The sequence below is a fragment of the Podarcis cretensis genome (assembly GCF_951804945.1).
Source record: "Podarcis cretensis genome assembly, chromosome: 11".
In the NCBI taxonomy this organism is placed as follows: Eukaryota; Metazoa; Chordata; class Lepidosauria; order Squamata; family Lacertidae; genus Podarcis; species Podarcis cretensis.
Window position 1 is genome coordinate 22736051 of NC_137180.1, and position 22234 is coordinate 22758284.

Consider the following 22234-nt stretch of genomic DNA (forward strand, 5'->3'; position numbering starts at 1 on the left):
AGCCAGTATTTATTTTAGGTGAGGGAGAAGGCTTTATGTTGGGGCAAGGGCAGAACCGAGTTATCTGCATTGCAATCAGTCAGTTAGTTAACTATTTTTATTTATTTACTTGATGGGGGGGGCAGCTACCCCTGCTGCCCCAAATTTTGTATTCAAGTTGGCACTCCTGACGCACACCATACATTCAAACACATTTAAACCAGTTGGCTCCCCTGCCCCAATCCTAGGAGCTGTGGTTTGTTAAGAGTGCTGGGAACTGTAGCAATGTGAACTACAGTTCCCAAGATCTGGAGGGAGCCTTGTCCTTTACGTCTATGCTGAATGTGAACGCGTGGGTGTGGCTGTGCGCCGTCTCTCTCTCTCTCTCTCTCTCATGCACGTTGGCAGAAAAGACAGAAAACACCAAGCTGCTAAAAATAAGCAAGTCCCCTGCACCCTCGTTCTTACAAGGCCTCGATTTGCAAAGGCCGATGCGTGGGGTTCCAAACGACAGGGTGGGGTGTGTGCTATTGCTATTCTCCTGCGCCTTTTCTGCGTGGGTCATTCTACCCGGGCTCCCCGCCTCCCCAGCCACGCGAAAGCCCCGAGCCGCTTCGGCCGAGCCTGGGTGTGGCTCCTTTGCAGAGCCTCGAGGCGAAGCGGCGGAGGGCGGGCTTCGGGGCCGGGCTTGTGCTGACGTTGCCCCCCATGATGCCGCTGCTGCTCCTGACGTCTCTCCGCCTTTCCTTCCGCGAGCAAAGCAGGCCCGGGTTCGTCGCCAGCTGCTGAGAAGCGCTTTGCATTTGCATTGCGCCTGCAGGAGACTAGAGCCGCTTTCTTGCTCCCTCGGCTCCTCTGTCTCTCCTGTCCAGCGTAGAGGGAAGGGGTCCCGCCACCATGACCGCGTCCATGAGGCAGAGGTTCGACAAGTTCCTGCACGAGAAGAACTGCCTAACAGCCGTGCTGGAAAAAATCGAGAACAGGACTGGCGTGAACAGGTCCTTCATCGCCATTGGTAAGGAGCGGCGTCTCATCTCCGGGATGCCGTCTCTCTTTTTCCCTCCCTCTGTTCCAAAACCTCCCCTGCGACCCGCGCTGTTCTCCCCCTTCCTCCACCCACAACCAAACATCACGTCGACGAGGGCCATTGTGATCCTGCGATGTTCTCCAAAACGATGAAACTGGAGGTTGTTTCTGAAAGAGAGGAAAGAAGCCCTTTGTTTTGTTACGGCCCCGACGGCCCTGCATTTATTTATTTGTAATCCTCTCGTTTGTTTTGAAGCGTTTGCATCTGGCATCTCAACGCCGATTCAAAGGCCAAAATGCAAAGCAGCCCGTAAATGTTCTTAGCACTGAAACAGACGCTTTGCATAATAAGGGAGTATCCAGTGCCCCCCCCCACGCATTCTCCACCCTGGCTTGCTTTGCAATAATGGGAGTGAAAGCTCCGTCCCCCGCCCCCCCCCCCCCCCGCTAGGATGCCAGGGGTCCTGGGTAGTGGGGCAAAGAGATTCTGGGCCTCTAATTGCAATTAGAAATCATACTAGACAAGAATTTCAAAAAGCATGGGGGGAATGCACAGAATACGTCACAAAACAGTGCCCTAAAATTCATACCTGGACTTGTTTCGATTAATGTCTGCAGGAGACTTTGTGGTTATTTGAGTTATAATTAGAAAAATCTTAATAATTATTCATAAAGGAAACAGCTTATAAGAAGTAAATAAGGATGCCAGAAACAGGATAAAGGAAGTCTTTTATTTGGTTGGTTGTTTGTATTGTTGTATACTATGCTTGTTGTTTGTTATGGTTGTCTCTGATGGGGGTGGATTTCTGTGTTGGGGGGGTGGGGGGTTTGTGTTCTGTTGTAAATAAAATTTCCAATAACAAAATATTAAAAAAAGAAGAGGAGGAGATTCTGGGCCTCGGCACCTGCCTCTCTCCCTCTCCCTCTTGGGCGACATTTATGGCAGGAGAAGGCACATATTAGGCACCGTGTCCAAGGGGGGGGGGACAGGAGGTGGTGCGGGAGTCTCAGCCCTTGGGATTGAATGTCCAGCAGCCGTAAAAACGGGCTGGTCTCAGGTTACAACAGCCCAGCTCCTTCCCCCGCCTCCTGCTTCATCTCTCTTGCTCTTATGCCATGTTGGTAAAAAAACAACAACCCACCACACCAGATTTTTGTATGTATTACTGTGCCTCGACAGAAGCAGGAAGGGGAACCCCAGCCCTACTTTTGATGCCTTTGGAGGGAAATTACTGGTGCCTTCAGAGAAATTCGGGGGAGGAGGAGGAGGGGAAGAAAGAGAAAGAAACTCCCACAAGATGGTAATTGACTAGCTGACGTGTCTGGGCTGGACTAAGTATCGCTTTGTGTCTCGGATCTGCCATGTACCCTTTCAGTATCACAGGTTAGCTTCTCCCGCCACCCCCATGAGGTTTAAACTTCACGGTAAACAGAAGACAGGATGTGGTGCCCCGGTTCTCCAGCTTTACGTTGGGGGCTGTGGTGGTTGTGGGTTGAGCCCCGTGGAAGGAATTCATTCATTTCCTTCCCACCTCAGCCCTTGAGGAAACTTCCATCTTTATATAACCAAGCCTTTGCTTTATTGTGGGCCTAGGGAGGGCTCCTCTCCACCCTGACTGACTTTCTGCTTTCTTTCTCAGCCATTGGTGCCGCGCTAGCCATCTATCTGGTGTTCGGTTATGGAGCGTCTCTCCTTTGCAACTTGATTGGGTTCGCTTATCCTGCATACATCTCGTAAGTTGTTCGGAGAGAGAAGCCTCTTCCTCTTTCTGTGTACTGGAACTGCCTGTTGAAACTGGTAACTTTGGAGAGGGTGGGCCATGTGCTATAGATTTCCTTTCCTCCTCCCTCCCTCTTTTTTTTTTGCCAGGTTGCAAGTGGCTGCCAAACCTTCAAGGAATTGTTTTGGGTTTTTTCTTAAGGCAATTTCAGAACTTGCCAGGCCCCTCCCGGGATAGGGCTACAGCATCCTTAGAGCTTAGTACAGTGATACCTCGGGTTAAGTACTTCATTTGTTCCAGAGGTCCATTCTTAACCTGAAGCACCACTTTAGCTAATGCGGTCTTCCGCTGCTGCCGTGCCGCCGGAACATGATTTCTGTTCTCATCCTGAAGCAAAGTTCTTAACCTGAGGTACTATTTGTGGGTTAGCGGAGTCTGTAACCTGAAGCGTATGTAACCTGAAGCGTATTTAACCCGAGGTACCACTGTAGTGAGAAGCTTTTGCCTCACTCAGTAGGCTGACCCCAAACTCCCAATCTTGCCATTGCCCTGTGCTGTAGAATCAGAACTCATTGGAGTCGGAGGAGTGAGCAGATGGACTGTGATGTGGGTGATGGGTTTGCACGATTTAGGCATCTTAATGCCACAAAAGCTTTTGGAAATAATAGAACTCTGTCTGGAAGGAAAGGTTACCTTGACAATTTCTGTTGCAATGAAAATTTTGGCTCTGTGCCCTGAAATGTTGATGATGTCACTTTGAAAAACCGGGGGAGGGGGGTGTATTTGAGCAAATGTGTGGGCCTCCTATTTTTTTAAAACAAGAGAAGTTTCGATCCAGCCAAAGCTAAGCAATTATTTCAGGGGTTTTTAGACTGTCTTCCCCTTCTTTACAAGATGTAGCCTTAATACACATAAGAACAGGGCATTTTGTTGGCTGCCACAACCTTGGGCTCATCTAATGGGAACTTGACTGAAGGCTGAATGTTAACAGCTGGTATGGATTAGGATGAGAGCCGCGCCTTAAACGTTATGGATAAGACTGCAGTTTTGCAATCTTCTTGTGAAATGAGCACTGCGTTGGGAAAGGATGGTGAGAATTTCACATGTGAGTGCCCTGTCTTAAGTGCACCTGTATGTTCTGGAAAAGCTAAAGGTGCTTTTTCACATGTGCGTCTTTTTATCCCTCGACATCAAGTGAGAACTTGTATGTGTGAAATTGCCAGCACAGATCAAAGAGAGCTTTCCCCATTAGCCTTGCTTCACTTCTCAGACAACTGAAGTTGGGTGAGACAATGTGGGTCCATGTGTTCTCTCTTCACAACCCCCCACCCACCGGGATAATAGCACCATTGCTATAGATTTACGATTAAGAAATCACATAATGGGAAAAGTTAAAGCCTTCCTCCCACACTGTGGTCAATTCAGATCCTCCAGCCCAGCCGCTTTTAACAACAACAAAGAAGACAGCATAGAATAAGAGAATTGTAGAGCTGGGAAGGACCCCAAGGGTCATCTAGTCCAACCCCTTGCAATGCAGGAATCTTTGGCACTCAAACTCATGGCTTTAAGATTAAGAGTCTCATGCTCTACTGACTGAGCTATCCTCAACACCAGAAGATTCAGTTGTAGATCTCCTAAATCAAATCTAGTTTGACCATATATATTGAAGGGATGTTTCCTATAAATCTGTCTGCTTATGTTCATAAACAGTATCTCGGTCAGCTCCTGTCTTATTTGTAACTTTTTTTGTCCGCGGAAGTACTCAGTATCTTTATAAGAGTGTGAGTATGACATGGGGTGTGTGTGTGTGTGTGAGTGTGTGTAGATATAAATATAGATATAGATTAGATATAGATAGATATATCTATACACACACACACTCCACTTTTTTAGATACAGTGGTACCTCTGGTTACGTACTTAATTCGTTCCAGAGGTCTGTTCTTAACCTGAAACTGTTCTTAACCTGAAGCACCACTTTAGCTAATGGGGCCTCCTGCTGCTGCCGCGCCGCTGGAACACGATTTCTGTTCTCATCCTGAAGCAAAGTTCTTAACCCAAGGTACTATTTCTGGGGTAGTGGAGTCTGTAACCTGAAGCGTATGTAACCTGAAGCGTATGTAACCTGAGATACCACTGTATCTATACACACACCTCTCTCACTTTTTAGCCTGGAGGCCCCTAAGCAGCGAACAGCATTGATGCCTATTAATACAGAACTATGCAACAAACACAATACATACAATAAATAAATCAAAACTATATAGATTTGCATCAGTATTTCACATGTGCTTGTTTGTTACTTAGTGACTTGCATGTATAAATGGGTCACTTGCAGATCTAATATCCCAAAACAGAGCATTCATATTGCCTGAAATGCAGTGTGATGCTTCTCAGTGCAGTCACCTCACAGGTTCCAGTGCCAGTAATTCAGTGATAGCCATACCTGTATATTCTGCTTTTCTCTTCCCAGTGCTCAGTGCAGTATTCTCCGCATGCTATTTGATAACGGTATCAATGCTGTTCCCATTATGTGGCTTCATGATGAGTAAGGTTAATAAAAGTAGCAAAAAGCTTGCATGTGTACATGCAAATCCTCTAATGTGTATGTTCACATTGGATTCACTTGGACATTCAAGTAGGATAGGAAACATACAGTAGTTAGAAATGAAAGTAAAACAGAAGTCCCCCAGAGTTGACTGGTAAATAATGAAAATCCCCATGTGAGTTGAGAGAGAGAGGAAAGAGCTTCTGGTGGGCTTTGTACCAAGGTGGTGTTTGTTTGAACCAGAATCTCCATATGGAATGATAATACGCAACCATGGAGATTCTTGTAGTGGTGATAACTTGAAAATGTGCCTTCATCGTCACACAAATCTCGGTGGTCACATGTGCTCTCCAGCCCCCAGTTCACTCAAACATATGAGCACAGACCAACTCCAGGCTCAAATGTGATTCTGTACACTCCAAAGGCAGTAGTGTCATTGAGATACAGTGGTACCTTGGCAGTCGAACGGCTTGGCTCCTGAACAAATTGGCTCCCAAACGCTGCAAACCCGGAAGTGAGTGTTCCGGTCTGTGAACGTTTTTCAGAAGCCGAATGTCAGATGTGGCTTCCAATTGAGTTCAGGAAGCTCCTGTAGCCAATTGGAAGCCACACTTTGGTTTTCGAACCCTTTTGGGAGTTGAACGGACTCCCAGAATGGATTAAATTCGAGAACCAAGGTACCTGTCATGCCTGAACTGGCTTACAGTTCGGCATCCTGCAGGGTGAGAAGTCTGCAGACCAAAGTCTTAACTTGAGGCAGAGGCAGTTTCCCTTATACATTCTTAAATCTGGCAGAAGTTCTAAAATTGCAGATTCCTAGCATAGGCTTATAAGCTAGTTGTATGAAACCTTGTGTGTAGAAAGGGTCAGTAAAGTCCAGTGGGTGCTTCCATGTCAAACACATTTTTAAAATCTGTTTGCTTCTCGCATAGTAGTTATTTGCTATAGGGATAGCCTTAGTGGCCCCTGTCATTTCTAGAATGTTCCTTGTCCCTTCCCACAAATACAAATCATCCAATGATGCACACTTCCTGTTTTTGGAGGGCTTCTTGTAGCAATCTGGTGAATTGACATGTTTACATTGGACAAGCGTGGGCAAAAATCTAGTGATAGATTTTTTTCACATAGTTGGAAGATTGCTTCCAAGTAGCCTAGTTGCACAGTTAGGCTAATTGCACAATTGTCACTGTGATGTGTTGCCTGTGGGTCTGATAATAGCACACAACACTTTCAGAGTGCAGTGCTTGCCCTGGGAGTAGAAAAAATCAACAGGCTAATATGTTTAGTGAAGATGCAGTGAGATCTCCATTGTACATGAGAAACTAAAGCGGCAGTGGGTTAAGCAATAGGATTTTTAAAATTCCGACACCACAAAACTGCAGGACGCTCAGCTTTGAAAAGGCTAACACAATGCCTTCCTAAATATCTGTGCTTGTGTTTTCCAAGGTGTTTTAAGTTTCGCTAAGTCTCAACTTGCCATCTGGATGATCCTAGTTATTGACTCGTCCATGCTTTGCCGGACCAAACAGTTTTTATGTTGTCACTTTGACAATGTGAAGATAACTGCAAATAGCTCGCCGGAGCCTTGCAACATGGTTTGCTTCATCTTGGGAGTTCCATAGCAGAAGTCTGTGGAAAGTATTCTCTTATGGTGAGACTGTGCTAAGCTGGTTACCTTCCAGCACATCTCCCTGGGGTTTCAGACACTTTATGTAACAGACAGGACTAAAATTCTCTCTTTTGAAACTAGGCAGGTGGCCATATGTGGCCATACGTTGTCCGCTGCTGCTGTAGACTGCAGTGAGCTAAATGGATCGATGGGCAGTGTTTTAAGCAATCTAAGCAGAACACTGTCTAAGCAGTGTTCGAAACTCCCATTGTTCTAGGCGCATTATGCGACAGGGAATTTCATTAGGGTGTTCAGTTTCTGAGCTCTGGGCGCAGTACTGTGCCTAAGATTTCAGATTAAAACTGCAGAGCGGAAGGAAATGAGGGCCTTTTTCTGCCTCCCCACTACCAGCTACTCCCTGAAGACTGGAGGAGAGAGCCTCTTAAGAATATTAGGAGGGGAGAACAGGGGAAGGACTAGACCATGTGAAAAATGAACATAATATTTTAGCTGCAATTTATTCATTTTCAGATTTGTATTCTTGTTATTAAAAAGACATTCCATTGTTGCACCTAGGTTGAAGGTGCCATTTAGCTCCCAGCTTTCATATCTCAGTTTCTAACACTGTGCCTAAAGCAGATGCCTATGCTGATGCCAGAGAATTACAGATCATGCAGGTCACATCCACATCTTATATCTAAAACACATGGCTCCCCCCCAAAGATGCTGGGAACTGTAGTTTAAAGGTCTCTTAGATGTAAACTATAGTTCCCAGGATTCTTTGGGAGAAGTCATGTGTTTTACATGTATGGTGCGGGGGGGGGGGGGCACAGTCTTAATAGAAGTAGATTCATACCTTCATACCTTCCTCTTCTGCCTTCTATCTTATTTTCCTAGGTACTGTACTGCGTTCTGCTCTTGTGGTCATGTGCTAAAGCTGTTAGCCAACAGCACAGACATCTCCCATGCTGCATATTTTTATTCATTGTTGGACTTTTCAGGTTCCTTCTCACCTCATTGTGAATAATTGAATTATATTGGTGACCAGCGTCTCCGTACAAGGCAAGGGCAAAAGGCGAATTAAGTTGGGGAACCCTGTCCCACTGGTTTAATTTTGTATTTCTATAACACATGTATTGTCATAAGACTGAACTTTGCAGACTTCCAGACACATCTGGTAAATCACTTTCCATTAATTGCATCAGCCTTCTTTTCTTTTCGTAGTATTGCTGGGCTCTGCCTAAATAACTGGGCAAAACTGAAAGTAGTTGAAAGTTCATTTAGCATCTCAAAGGTATTTGAATGTTTATGACCTACATAGAACACCAGAGGGAAAGTATGTGTAGACTAATGTAAGTAACAGTAAAAAAAAGAAAAGAAAAGAAAAGAAAAGAAAGTGGGTCAGAGCACTAGAGGAAAAAGGGATTCCTACTTGGTTTTGCAAAAGGGCTGCAAATGAATGTAATCGTGTAAATTCTGAAGCATTTCTGTGGCAAACTCTCTTTAGAAACAGCACATGTAGATCCACAATTATTCCTGTAGGTTGGGAGAGGACAGAAGCAGTCTATCACGTCTGTTACCCTGCTTTTTCTCCCAAGGATAAGGTTACCAGATTTTTTTTCAATGAATTTGGGGACACTTTTCAACTTGCTACTAAATAGATGGATTTTGTCAGAGGACTGATTTGTAAATCCGGGGACTGTCCCTGGGAAACGGGGATGTCTGGTAACCTTACCCAAGGAGCTCTTCATAACCAGCTTAATAAGAAAAGGTCCGCAATACCACCCAGAATGCTTGCCGTGACAAGAGGAGCCTTTCCCTTTTCAAGGGTGAGGAAAGGAGTCCTGGTCTTTTATCTCCTGCTTGGAAGTGAAATTTTAGAGGCTGTATCACAACTGGATGGAAGATCCCTCTCAGTTTGCATTTCTTAGTGCAGAAAACATTGTAAAGATCTTTCCTATTCTTTTCTATTCTGATTAATACAAAAAGTTACTAGAAGCTTCTCTGTGTGAGAGAAGCAGAGGCAGAAGAGTTAATGATTGTTTGGGTTATATCTTATGGGAAGCTGCTTTGAACTGGTTCTCATATCTCTATTCTGCAGAGTCATGCTGACTATAAATATAGGCCAAAAGGACCCTGGGTCTTTACTTTTCTCTTTCTTTCTTTCTTTCTTTCTTTCTTTCTTTCTTTCTTTCTTTCTCTCTCTCTCTCTCTCTCTCTCTCTCTCCCCCCCCTCCCCCTTCCTTCCTTCCTTCCTTCCTTCTGGTGTGGTGTTTCTTAGTGTTAAGGTTTAGTCTTATTCTGAGTTAAGTTTATAAATGCTGCAACTGGATTTTGTATGGACTGAGCCAATCCTGATTGTATTGGATATGATAACCATTACGCTACATTTGCCTTCAGCACACGTAAAGCTCTGCTGAATGAAGTTTTATTGCCTCTGGTCTATTTTTGGGAACTCTCCTGAACTCTGTTTAAGGTTTTCCTCCACACGTATGACAACATATGACAATCCCACCCCTTGCTTCAGCAGAGACAAAAGGCCATAGCTTGCTCTTTGGGGTTGGATGACAGAGGTGCTTAGGGCACCTTAGCCACCCAGCACCAAAACAAACACCAGCCTTTCCTTTTAGCTCCAGAGAGAAAAGCCTTGTCTACTCTGAGTGCCTTATCCACCCAGGCAGTGGACCCACTCAATGCCTCGTCTGCCCACTGCAAACGTAAGCCCCTGCTGCAAACGCGGGAGCCAGGAAAATGTGTGGGAATCAACTGAAGCTCAGTGTAACTGCAAGGACTGTCCTTTTCCAGATCCTTGCTAGAAGCTGGGAGAAGGGAGCAGGGCTCATGCAGGACTCATGCAGAGGTGTTGCATAAGGTTAGGAACAAGGGGCCACTTGTGGCTTTTCTACTAAATTGTAGCCCATCTGAGGCTAGCCAAAATGTGTGGACCATTGTGTATCAGGTAGATTAGGCTGAGAGTGTGTGATTATCCCTGGGTCACCTTTACCACACTATTCAAGTCACTCTTGTGACTTTGCCTCCTTGTCCATTGTGCTGTTGGGGGGGGGGGAGTAAATGCCCCATGGGAAGGACTTGTAAGGAAAGCCAGATACCCTCCGTCTCTTTCTTGCAACAGAAATTTATTCCACGCTTTTCAGTGCTCTGCTGTTGATTTGCAGTATTCTCAAGTCAGCCAGAAACCGTTCTGCTAAGTTCACTGTGTCTCTACTAAAACAACAGCTGCCCATAAAAGTCCATGGGCTGATAGTGTCCCATGCCTATGTGGCTTCTCATGTTAGGCTGCATCAAAGCTTCTTTGAACCTGGTTATTAATTTCCCTGTCCAGTAAAAGCAAGAATGCCTTTGCCTAATTCCATACTGCAGGCATTGTCTTCATCTGGACATTATGGTAAACCGGGCTGGGGAATCTCCAGTCCATGGGCCTAATCCAGTCCACCAGCTCTCCTCATTTTACCCACCAGGATATTTTTAAGCAAGCTGCAGCCACCTGTCCTATAATTAATGTCACCAGGTGAAGGGAGGCAAAGGCTGGGAGGTCTTGCTCTGCCAGGCACCTTGGAAGCACTGTGCAAAGGGCTTTCTGAGTCCTGCATTCAGTGCCTCCTTTGGAAAGAAAGAAAAAATTCCTTCTTTGTTCGACATGGCATTCGCTTCTTTCCAAACCACTGAATTGGCAACTTGACTGAGTTCCCCATGGGAAACTTGGTCATATAGCTGATCCTTGCAGAAAGCAGCTCTGTGGTTGGTGCTCAGCTGAACATAGGGCTTCCCAGGCACCCAACAATCGATCAGCTACTGCCTTTCGGCTGATAGGCGGTAACTGGAAGCCCACTGGATCAGTTGCACAAGGAGACTCTGTTGCAAAGACAATCCCTGAAGCAGGCTTGGTGTTACTGCCTGTCAGCTGATGGGTGGTAACTCTAGGCTTCACCGGTGCTTCAAAGCACTATGCAGGGTTATTTGCAAACACTGCATGGTGCTTTGACGTCCCCGTGCTGTAGATGATTATCTTCTGGAAATAAATTTGACAGGTGGCTGGCCCCACGTTCTGTAGCCAATGTTTGTTCTTGGCTTACTTGTAGTTTGTTTGAGAGAAACGAACCATGACCCCAGAGATTCTCACCAGGGATCTCCTCACCCACTAGGGACCTCCTCACCCACAATAATACAATAATACAATGTCTCACCCACAATAATAATTCCTGGTTTGGACATAATTGCTAAGCCAGAGACAGTGGCATGTTTTTCCCTGTGTGGTAGCAGGACGGGGCAGATCAGCCCAGATCAATGTGTTCACAGTAACCGTTAACTACAGTTTACCACAATGTGCAAACTGGGTAAGGATTGAAAGGGAAGCTCTGTTTGTTTGTGCCTGTTCAGTGTGCTGAATTCTGCGTATGGTACTGGAAAATTTGACAGCAGTCTTCAAACTTGCCTTACCTAAAGTGAGGAAAAAATGGCATCCATGGTGGATCACCAATCTTATGATAAAACACATGGCTGTGATCTTTTCAGATGAAAGCCTGCATCATGCTCTGCTTCCTCATATACGTTGCTACGGTCCAGACTTCCCCAGCCCAGTGCCCACTATATATTCTGGACTGCTGCTCCCATCAGCCCCAGCCAGTATGGCCAGAGGTTGGGGATGGTCAGAAGTGAAGTCCAAAACATCTGGAAGGAATTAGTTTCGGAATGGACGCTATAGTTTAAGTAACTGCTTGACATTAAAAACAAGCCTGCAGTTATAATGCATTGCATCATACTGTTTGGGCATAGCCCAGCTTTCAATCTACTCTGTCTTCTTAGAGATCATAATATATACAATACATTTGCTTCGGGCACACTGGATAGTTGTTCTCGAGGGTCAAGTTGTTAGAACAGTGTGACAATTCCAACTCATCTTTTCAAGAAACCTGCCAATAAATCTAGGTTAGTGAGAGTCTTTTAATTTGAATTTCAAAATCTCCCCACCCCAAGGCCTCCTGAACACAATTCAGCAACCTCCAATTTCTATTCTCATTTGCTCAACCAAATTAGGCTTTGCATATTGTGCTTGGTACATTCAGCCCCAGTGAAAAACCAGTGAAATTGGTTTGGGATATGATTATCTCCATAGAGCTGGAGGTATAAATTGACAGCTTCAGCCAAGTCCTGATTCAGCAGATCTCTGCCTGGGAGATTTAGGCACTTAAAATGGAACAAAATGTTTCTTTGGCAAACGTATTAAAACTGATTCAGTGGCAACCACTTCTTGCCCCAGGTCAGCAGACAAGTGGCTTCACTTCAAAGCATTTTTGACCCATCCCATTTTTACTGACCTAGTAGGAAAATCCTCCCTCTGATCACTCTTTCAAGACATCACTAAAATATTATTCCTTATCTACGTTAGTCATATCTTGGGGACAGAATAAAAGAGAGTGGTGGTACTTGCCCAGAGGGTGGGGGGAAAGGTCGTTGCACTGCCCTTTATCTTCTTACAGCAGGAAAGATTATTGTGGGATGTGTTTGTTATCCCAGAAGCACTGGAACTTAAACATTTCTTCCCAATTGCAGAGTAGAAATTTAGTGTCCAGATGGGTTATTCATTCTCTCTTACCCCCCTCCTCCCCCCAGAACAAAACCTGTTCTTCTAGTTTCTAACTTCTGTTGTTTTTGAAGTGCTACATGTTTCTGTAGGTCAAACATATATATTACAAGTCGGTCTCAGAGTCTCTTCAAATCTTACCTACCCTTCTGGTCCATCAAGGGCAGGTGTTTACAAGTATTTGCTATGTTCAAATATACCTTTCGGGCGGGGGGATGGGGGAGATGGCAAGAAATGGAAAAAGTTTATGATTGGATAGCAGTAAGAAGCAAACACCTGTAGAAAGCTCTTGTGGCAGAAAGCTCTTGTGGTGTTTGAAGCAGAAAAGCTGTTCTGACAAGATGGCCAGAGGCAACTGACAGCTGCCTCACCAAACTCCCACGCCTACATTTATCTTAATACAACAGGAAACAGCCTAAGAAAAACTATATGGTACAGCTACACATTTAGTCTTGAAACCATTTTCTGGAGTGTCACATTGATTTAGATAAATCTCTGCACTGCCACATCCCCAAAATCCTATTGGCTCACTTCAGTTAGGTGCAAGTCTTTTTCCTGTATCCTGGTAGGAACTTCGAAACAGCTTGATTTCACTTTGCACTGGGTTTTCATATCTAATGGATATGTTAACACTAGCAAATGGCATAATTACAGGCTTTGTCTGGTCTTGAAAAAGAACAGTGTTTTCCAACAGAATAACTTAGCATAAGTGATCATTAAAATAATTATTCACCTTTAAGAGGCAGCAGCAGCAGTTTTGGCTTTGACAGCGTATAATGTGAGCGGTTCTCAATAGCTCTTGATGTTTCATAATCCACCAAGGTGTTTGGTAGCCTTTCAATATAATGGGGAGAGAGTACATTCTCACTGGGCTTCCTGCATCTGAGCGTTTCAGAGTGCCTCCTGGGCTGTGGACCCCCTGAGGTTTGTGAAACATGTGGAATCTACCCTTGCTCAAAGTGTGTTTTATCTTCATGGTATCACTGGAACTTAAGTGTACAACTTTGCTACCTGATCATGTGTATGGCTAAACTGGTGCACACAGTAGCTTATACCACCACAACCATATCATTATCATGTGCCTCAAACAGGATGCCACCTCCTCAAACCACCTGCAAGGCTATGCCAGCCTTGGAGCTGGCATAACGTATCCCCACTGCCCCAGGCTGCCATAGAGAAAAAGATGTTTCCTCCATGTTCTGCCAACAGGGTTTAAAAAGTGATTGTTATCTGCTACGTTATTTTACCGCCACCATTTAGGGTTGTTTTTAGGATCGTTATTAGCAAACCAGATTTTGGTGGGAAATTGATGTAGAATGTGTTCAGTTTTGCAGCCCATTCGTATCCCTAGTACAGATGTTATAGAAGATTGTAGCTGTAACTGTAAAGATAATGCTAAAAAAGGAAACCTAGGACAGCTGCTTTGCCTGCGAGCACTCGGTTTGTGAACTGCCCTGAGATCTAGAGATGAATTGTGGTATACAAATTTAATCAACAGCGACAACAACTGGGGTAGATCTGTGACCATGTGTGTATGTGTTGTAGAGGGAATGAGTTGACTTACCCTTTTAATGTTTTTCTTTCAGCATCAAGGCTATTGAAAGCCCTAACAAAGATGACGACACACAGTGGCTGACCTATTGGGTTGTGTATGGCGTCTTCAGCATAGCAGAATTTTTCTCTGACATCTTTCTCTCCTGGTTCCCTTTCTACTACATGATTAAGGTATGTTTGCTTGTACCCTCAACTGTTGTTGTTGTTTAGTCGTTTCCGACTCTTCGTGACCCTATGGACCAGAGCACCCTCAACTGTAGCCTGCAGAAAATTTTGGAGCAGTGCGTTGTCAGCCTATGGAATTCACTGCCACAAGAGGGTAGTGATAGCCACCAGTTTAGATAGGTTTAAAGAGGAGAATAAGGCTCTTAAAGGCAACAAACCATGAAGGTTGTGTTCTGGCTCCATCATCGGCTGTGTGCTTCTGAATACAGGCTGGAGATCACAAGCAGGGCAAGTGCTGTTGCACCCAGCTTCCGATTGTGGGCTTCTCATTGGGATATCTGGCTGACTACTATGAGAACAAAAGGTTATAGACTAGATGGGCTGTTGGTCTGATCCAAGAAGACTCTTTTCGGTTCTTACGTTTGGCTTTTAAAATCCGTGATGCAGGCGCTTGCTTTATACCACCTCCTGTACAGACATACCAATTTATTCCCTAGGTTTTAAGAAGTGACCTACTGGATCAGAGCAAAAGCCTGTCTAGAGCAGCATTCTGTTCCCCACAGTGGCCACAGAGCTGCATCTAGGAAGCATCTTACAAGCAGGGTGTGAAGGCAGGAGTCTTCTCCTGCTACTGCTTCCCATTAACTAATATTCATAATATTAGTCACTGGTCTTGGAGGTTTCATATAGGATTGAACAGGCATTCTTTCTGCTTATTGGCTTCAGCATAGGACTGTGTCAAATAACTCTTAGGTGCATGTTGCAATAAGTGTCATTTGCATGGGTTATCAAATGTGAACCACACATGTAGTATTTATACAGCACTTTAGAGTTTTCAAAGTGCTTCATTACCTTACATTACCTTACTGCAATCCTTACAACAGCCCTGTATTTTGGGGGGGAGGGGGGGCGAAGCAGAGGCACCAGACATGCTTATGTTTCCTGCTTGGCAGGGGGTTGGACTCAATGGCCCTTGTGGTCTCTTCCAACTCTATGATTCTATGATTCTATGATCTATTGCCATGGCAGAAGTGAAATTCAAACACGGGGACTCTGGACTTATAGCTCTGTGTCTTGGATCATATGCTGTGCCATCTTGTCCTGACATGAGGATTACAGATCTTTTTATGCCACTAATGATAGGCAGTGTGATAAAATCTGGTTTCCTGGTTCTTTCCTCCCCCCCCTTTTTTTTGCAGTGTGGATTTCTGGTATGGTGCATGGCCCCAAGTCCCTCAAATGGGGCAGAGCTGCTTTACCACCGAATTATCCGCCCCTTCTTCCTGAAGCATGAGGCTCAGCTGGATAACGTAGTAAAGGATCTGAAAGACAAAGCTGCAGAGACAGCAGACACCATTACTAAAGAAGGTGAGGTCTATAGGGCCAGTTTATTCCAATAATTTTTCTGCCCTGGCTAGATTACTTTGTGGATAATTGTGAATATGCAGCTGGTTTTGAACAAAGGTGGGGGGGGGGGAGGGAGAGAGAGAGAAGTGATGCGGTGTGATGTACTAAGAAGAAGCATTTGGGTTTGATATCCCGCTTTATCACTACCCTAAGGAGTCTCAAAGCGGCTTACAATCTCCTTTCCCTTCCTCCCTCACAACAAACACTCTGTGAGGTGAGTGAGGCTGAGAGACTTCAGAGAAGTGTGACTGGCCCAAGGTCACCCAGCAGCAGCATGTGGAGGAGCGGGAACACGAACCTGGTTCACCAGATTACGAGTCCACCGCTCTTAACCACACTGGCTCTCTACTATGGCATGTGGGTCTGTTTTATTTGAATTAAATCATACGATTTACTGCCATATTATGTTAAGGAAGAGACACAATAAAACCCAAGTAGCTCTTGATGGGATGTGTCTGTGTTCTTTTGACCATAGTGAGTAGCATTGGCTTTGACCTGAGCAGTTGTGGCAAATTTCATGGACACCTGGGATTGCATCAAATAAGCACCGAATCAGGTACTTGATGCTGAAAATCCCTACTCGTTTTTCAAAGACAAAGTCTCTAACCCAGGGGAGTGAAGCCCTCCAAATGTTGTGGACTCTCATCAGCCTCAGCCAGCATGGCCAATGGTCAGGAATGATGGAAACTGTTGTCTCGACACCATCTGGAGGAGTACAGGTTCCCATCCCTGCTGTGTGGCCCATGAGTCTTTGAGTTGCACAGAAAATACCTTATGAAATCTCAAATATGGGAGGGGAGAAAATGTTGGGGTTCAGCAGAAGTCCCACAGGACAGGTGTGGTTTCCTCAGCCACCTTGTTGTTCTGCGTGAATAACAGCAGCAAGATAAACAATAGTATGCAAATATATGCAAATCTGCTTAATTTAGACAGGTTGCAGAGTTTTTAGCACTGGGCCATTTAAAAAAAAGCACACCCATAACTCAGAATACTGATGTGGAGGGCATTTCCAGAGCTGCGATAATTCCAGCTGCTGAACAATAGTAATTCAGCAATGCCATTATAATTAAAGCTCCTTTGTCTTTGCCAAACAAGATATGGTGGGCATGTACCAAAGAGGGTGGCACCTCTTTTGGAATGTCCACTGCATTTGTGATCATTTCAGCACCAGGTAAACACCTCTTGGTTTCCCCAGGCTTCCTGATTTTAAGGGTTGTGGGGGTTTTTTTTAGTGATCTACCGATTTTTTGGAGTCTTATTAATCTTTCAAGATTAGCAAACATTTTGGTGCTGCTGTGAGATTTTATCTCTACATAGATTTTATCTCTGCTATTTTTATGATACATTGTTATGGCTCTCTTTGTGCTAAATGGTTTTACTTTTGTTTTATTGTAAGCTGGCCAGAGAAATACTGTTGTGCGATATATAAATGCCACTTTCTTCTTCTTCTTTCAGCTAAAAAAGCAACAATAAATTTACTGGGTGACGAGAAGAAGAGCACTTAAAACGGTTAACTGGAAGATAAGTTTCCTCATCACTTCCCTTATGCAGCTTGATGTTACTGGGGACTGTGATATAGTAATTTGAATCTTGTTGCCTTGTAAACATTTTTTTATTTTATTAAAGGAATGTGTTGTAAGATTGCTTGCTTTTGCAGTTCTCTGTATTGAAAGTAAGCATTTTTATTTAAAACCAGTGCAGTGGGTAGCATCTAAAGCTTACAGATTAGTTTATTCATCCCCTGAGCAGAGAAGGGACTTTCAATACTGTCTTGTCTTGCAGTTAACGTAAACTTTAAATAAAGTATGCCCCAGGTTCTGACCATTATTACACTTTGTTTCTTTGTGCATGCAATGTCCATGGTAAAAGCTCTGTTGCATATCTGACAGGTTCCCACTGTAATGTAGTTTGATAGCAAAGCGTAATGACAAATGCTTTTCATGCCAGTGTGTTTCTGCATATAGAAGGTAAAAAAATCAAAAAGCCTTATGTTAATGTGTATTCTTACACTTACACCTCTAACCGTGTTGTAAACAGTGAAGACTGGTTATGTATGGTGCTGAACACAAATATTCCTTATCGTTGCACAGACTGCTTGTAACTTGCAGTATTTCGTCAAGAGTGTGTATCTATGGGAATTGTCCTTAAAACACCGCGAAGAACACTTTGTTGTTTATGACCAGAGTTGCAATGGTTGAATATACATACCGAATGGATGTATGTGAAAAGGAAGTGGGATAATGATGCCGAGGTCTGTACACTCATTTGGGCCTTATCCTGTGGCCTTTGTGGAATAGCTGCTCTGCAGTGGAGCCTCCTACTGCACATGTGTGATGTACGCTGAAGTATGCTCATGAATATTTGCAACAACAACAAAAACCACAATAACCAAGGTCTCACTATGTGGCAGCTAGCAGGTGCTCCTGGGCCCTTCTCAGTTATTCTCTCTAGGCATTAAAAAGCCTTGCTTGTTTCTTTTTAGGTAAGGCTTGCCAGTGGAACCAAAGGATGATGATGCATTCTTATAAAGAAAAACAGGTAGATTTACACCTATTGTTAGGGTTACTACACATGTGACTGTTTAAAAAAGAAAGATAAGAGTAGTATCCACAAGAGGCAGACGTTGAAAAAATACTGAAGATTTGAAAAATATCTAGGATAATTTTAAAAGAATTTATAGGTAATGAGACAAAAACGGAGATATTGTGTCTGGGATAAATAACACCTATGTGACAAAGAAAGAATGAGGAAAGAAGGTATCGCATAAATAAATGCTATCATTACACATGAGATTTTTAATTGGGACAGTTGAAGAAGCAAAGCAAGTCATACCAACACTAAGCATCGAAGTGGTTGCAACAGAACTTAGTGAACAGGGTATCGGCCAAAACAGGCCTCTTTAATATTTGTATACGTTGTTGTTTTTTTTAAACTGCTGTTTGGACGTGATTTTAAACCCCGTTTTGGAAAGCACCCTGATATACTCTACCAAACGCTGTCCCTCTTCAGCATCCATTCCTTCCTATCGGGCTCGGCACAGAGTGTTACTGGTGGTTATTTGAAATCTGCTTTGCACGTAAAATCGAAAGAGCTTCCCTGCAACTTTGTAGAAAAGAAACTAATCAATACATGTAATGCCTGGCTTGGTTCAGTCAAAACAGCCATCTAGGTTGGCATTCTGCCTCTACCAAGGAACAGCCACATGCCCTTGCAAGCAAGACAGAATGGTAATAACCAGCTTCTGCCTATTTGGTAGCCAGACTGTTCCTGTTACCAAGGTTTCATTTTCAAATGTAAGAGTCATAACAAGCCTATTCTCTATACTATCAAAGCTAGTGTTCACCACCATATCTTCTAATTAAGCCAATTGCACTGCTTTTCTCTTGGTGACCAGTGTCCGAACGGTAGCACTACTTAATGCCAAATCAGCACAGAGGTAGAGAGATGTGGAGGGAAAGGACTTGCCCCTTGACTTAACCGAGATTTAGCAGCAAAGGAAAGTCAGAGTACTGTATTTTAAACCTCATGTTTGATACAAATGCTTTGGATGTGCATCCAAGCAAGCACATGATATACATATGTACAGAATGCAGGTGAAGGGGTGAGGTAATGTGCATCCCTACATCCTTAAGGAATGATGTGCTGGTAGTTAACACTTGGTTGATGTATATGCTTCTCAATCAAGTTTGTTCCATTCTGGTAGTAGACCTGTAAAGTGCTGCTACTGCCTATTACAAACGTGAAACACCAGTTTAAAGGTCTTGTGTAACAACAGAGGAACAATTTAGCTAGTGCGTCCACCCTTAGCAGATGTTTCTAGTTTGGAAATTATTTGTGCCAGCTTTAAACTACCCTGAAACTGATGACAAAATAAGTCCACACTGGTGGGCTTCATGTTTGTTCATAAGCATTTAAAACTATTGAAAGAGTCAGAAGATGCTAACGTTTTAGCTGCAGAGCAGTCTTGCATGCTGTAATGTTTTATTTCTATTGCATTTTTACGTGCTTTTGAGTACTTTATGTGGAAGCTGAACTGATTAAATTGCTGCCATATTAGATAGATTGTAGGGCAAGGTGCAAGCAAGTGTAAATTTGTGAAGCTCAGATGATTTATCCTCACATAGAAACAAAATCTAGTTATATATACATTGAAAGTATCTCTTCAATTTGTAAACATAGAAGTATCAGCAGCCTTACATCAATGTATCCATCACATACAAAAAACTGCACCAAACCTGATGTAGCCAGAGGATGCTCTGAGCCATTGTAGAAGAGGGTCCCCTCACAGCCACCTGTACCTCCCCAAAATCTGCTAGTGAAGGTTCAGGGACCCTTCAGAACTAGGGGGTAGACACAAGGGGGGCTTGCAGAAGAAAATAAGTTAAGACCATCTCTCCCATCCACCCTCCTGCAGTAGGTATGTCTGACAGATCTCAGTCCCTTCCACAAATGGGAGGTGTTCTGTTTGTAAAAGGGCAGCTCTGGATCCACACACAAAAATTATTGTCAAGTGCTTGAAAAAGTTAATATACCTTACCAGCTTGTGCTGAAGATGTAATGTACGTAGAAGAATGCAAACAAATAAAGAACAGTATCTTAACCTAATGTGATTTTTACATTTCTTCACAGACTATATTCACACTGCATGTAGAGGAATTAAGAATTATGCGAAAATTCATTTTCTTCCAATATACTACTGCAAAAACTCACCTGGCTAAATCTTCACAGTTGAGCTCTTCATCTGCACAGTAAAAAGGGCTAAGAAAATTCACTAGTGGGTGTAGAGGGAAGTGTGGAGGGTTTCAAATAGTTTATACCATCAATGTTCAGTCATATCTCTTTTTGTGGGATAAAATATTTGCATTTATGGGGAACATTTTATTCCTCTCCTTTGCTTTAGAGCTGACCAAGGCAGCCCTCTTGCTTTTAACCCCTCTGATTAAGAGATAAAATGGGAGAGTGATATGTATACTAAACACAATTGGGGAAAAGTGAAAGGAATTTGAAATATACTATTTATCCAGAGTCCAATAATGTTCAGTTCCCTGCTGATGCTCTTTTTAAGAGGCCAAAGCAGCCATAGCTTATGGTAGCCCTGTAAGCTGCACTTGAAACACAAGTCCTCAAGACGTTTGGGCAGAAGAGACGGGGGGGGGGGGGGGAGAACCCTTTTTAAAAATCCTTAAGAACATATGCTTTTGCTGAACAGTCCGGTGGCCCATCTAGTTCAGCACCCTGTTCTCAGTTGACAAGCAAATGCCTACAGAAAGCTCACAAGCAGGACCTGAATTCAACAGCACTCTCCCCTCCTTACAAAACAGAATGCAAGCAAGACTAACAGACAGACAGCAACCACGCTACTTTGCTCAACCCCACATTCTAATTTTAATTTTTAATGTAGTAAAATCACCAGTTTTCCACCATGTGAATCATCACATTCGTCATGTGACATGAAACCGAAATGGTAAAAAAGTCTCATGATGAATGTTGCTTGACTTTGACCTCAATGTAGCAAGAGATGGTATGTACCATGAAACTGTAATCCCATGTCCAGCCATCACTGCAAAACATCCCTTCTTTAGACAAATATTTGGATTCATTTTATAAATTCTACGGACTTGGATAGAGTTCTCACTGTATATTTTAAATGTGCTTGGTTCTTTTAGTATAACACTAAATGATGACATTGGATGTTTTATGTAGTCTGATTGCTCTTTTTTTGTAAACTCCCTTGAGCAGAATGCTTCTGGCAAGTCTTTAAATAGATGCAAAGCTGCAAAGCACACTTTAAATACAGATGCAGAAGGTACAGCAAACACAAGGAAGCCTCTGAATGTGCGTCAGAAGTTGAATTCTGGGAATGATATAGCAGGTGGCCCAGAAAACAGATTTCAAAAAATGCCACCAACAGATTCTTAGGGTCAGCATTTTAGGTTGTTCTGTCAGCTAAGCAGCAGCATTACTGCAACACATTAGAAACTCGAGCTAGTGTGGAATTTGGCAGCCAGGTCGCTCACCGGGGCAAGACGGTTTGAGCACTGCACTGGCTGCCAATTAGTTTACAGGCCCAGTTCAATGTGCTGGTTTTTACCTATAAAGCCTTAAAACTGCTCAGGACCACAATACCTCAAGGACCACCTCTCCCCATATGAATTAACCCGGATGCCACAAAAATCATCCGAGGTCCTACTATGTGCACCTTCTCTGCGAGAGATCCAGAGGGCAGCAAGATGAGAAAAGGCCTTTTTTGTGGTGGCTCCCTGCTTGTGGGATGCTCTTCCCAGGGAGGCTTGCTTGGCACATTCATTACGTATCTTCGGGCGTCAGGCGAAAATGTTTCTCTATAACTAGGCCTTTAAGTCAAGAATTGTGGAGTTGCTGTAAAAGCACAGTGTTGAAGCCTCTTCCAATAACACATAAATCCCTCCACTTGGCAATTTACATACTTTTTCCTACACAAATTACTTTCTGTAAAATAATGTATAAAGAAGTCCTTTGTGTCACCCTGACATTTTGGAAATATGACAACAGCAAGAAAGCAGTATTTGCAAACATGATATGACTTAAGTCATTTAAAGACAAGACTAGGCTAGAAGGCAATTTTTAAAAAATGCTCTAAGGAAA

General features: G+C 43.6%; 1 protein-coding gene and 1 long non-coding RNA gene across 3 annotated transcripts in view; one reads left to right on the forward strand and one right to left on the reverse strand.

The window, feature by feature from the left end:
• The first annotated feature begins 676 nt into the window (after window positions 1-676).
• REEP5 (receptor accessory protein 5) lies at window positions 677-17437 on the forward strand. Of its 2 annotated transcripts, none has more exons than XM_079995879.1 (5): window positions 677-994; window positions 2646-2739; window positions 14071-14209; window positions 15403-15571; window positions 17066-17437. In XM_079995879.1, exons 1-5 carry the CDS (start codon window positions 877-879, stop codon window positions 17113-17115), a joined length of 570 nt encoding a protein of 189 aa, XP_079852005.1. In that variant the 5' UTR covers window positions 677-876; the 3' UTR covers window positions 17116-17437. The 2 variants fall into 2 exon arrangements, with proteins under 2 accessions (XP_079852005.1, XP_079852006.1); XM_079995880.1 differs by lacking the exon at window positions 677-994 and adding an exon at window positions 2343-2389.
• A 770-nt stretch (window positions 17438-18207) lies between these two features.
• The window catches only part of LOC307226845, a 137456-nt gene continuing 133429 nt past the window's right edge, over window positions 18208-22234 (reverse strand). Inside the window, exon 2 of the long non-coding RNA XR_013843573.1 lies at window positions 18208-21957. This is a non-coding gene — a long non-coding RNA (uncharacterized lncRNA). The remainder of the gene's footprint in view (window positions 21958-22234) is intronic.

Bases quoted from the DNA above. Each gene is read 5' to 3' on its own strand.
- REEP5 (XM_079995879.1), top strand. From the start codon at position 877: ATGACCGCGTCCATGAGGCAGAGGTTCGACAAGTTCCTGCACGAGAAG. The intron at 2,740-14,070 runs GTAAGTTGTTCG...TTTTTCTTTCAG, and splicing joins GCTTATCCTGCATACATCTC to CATCAAGGCTATTGAAAGCC. The intron at 14,210-15,402 runs GTATGTTTGCTT...TTTTTTTTGCAG, and splicing joins CTTTCTACTACATGATTAAG to TGTGGATTTCTGGTATGGTG.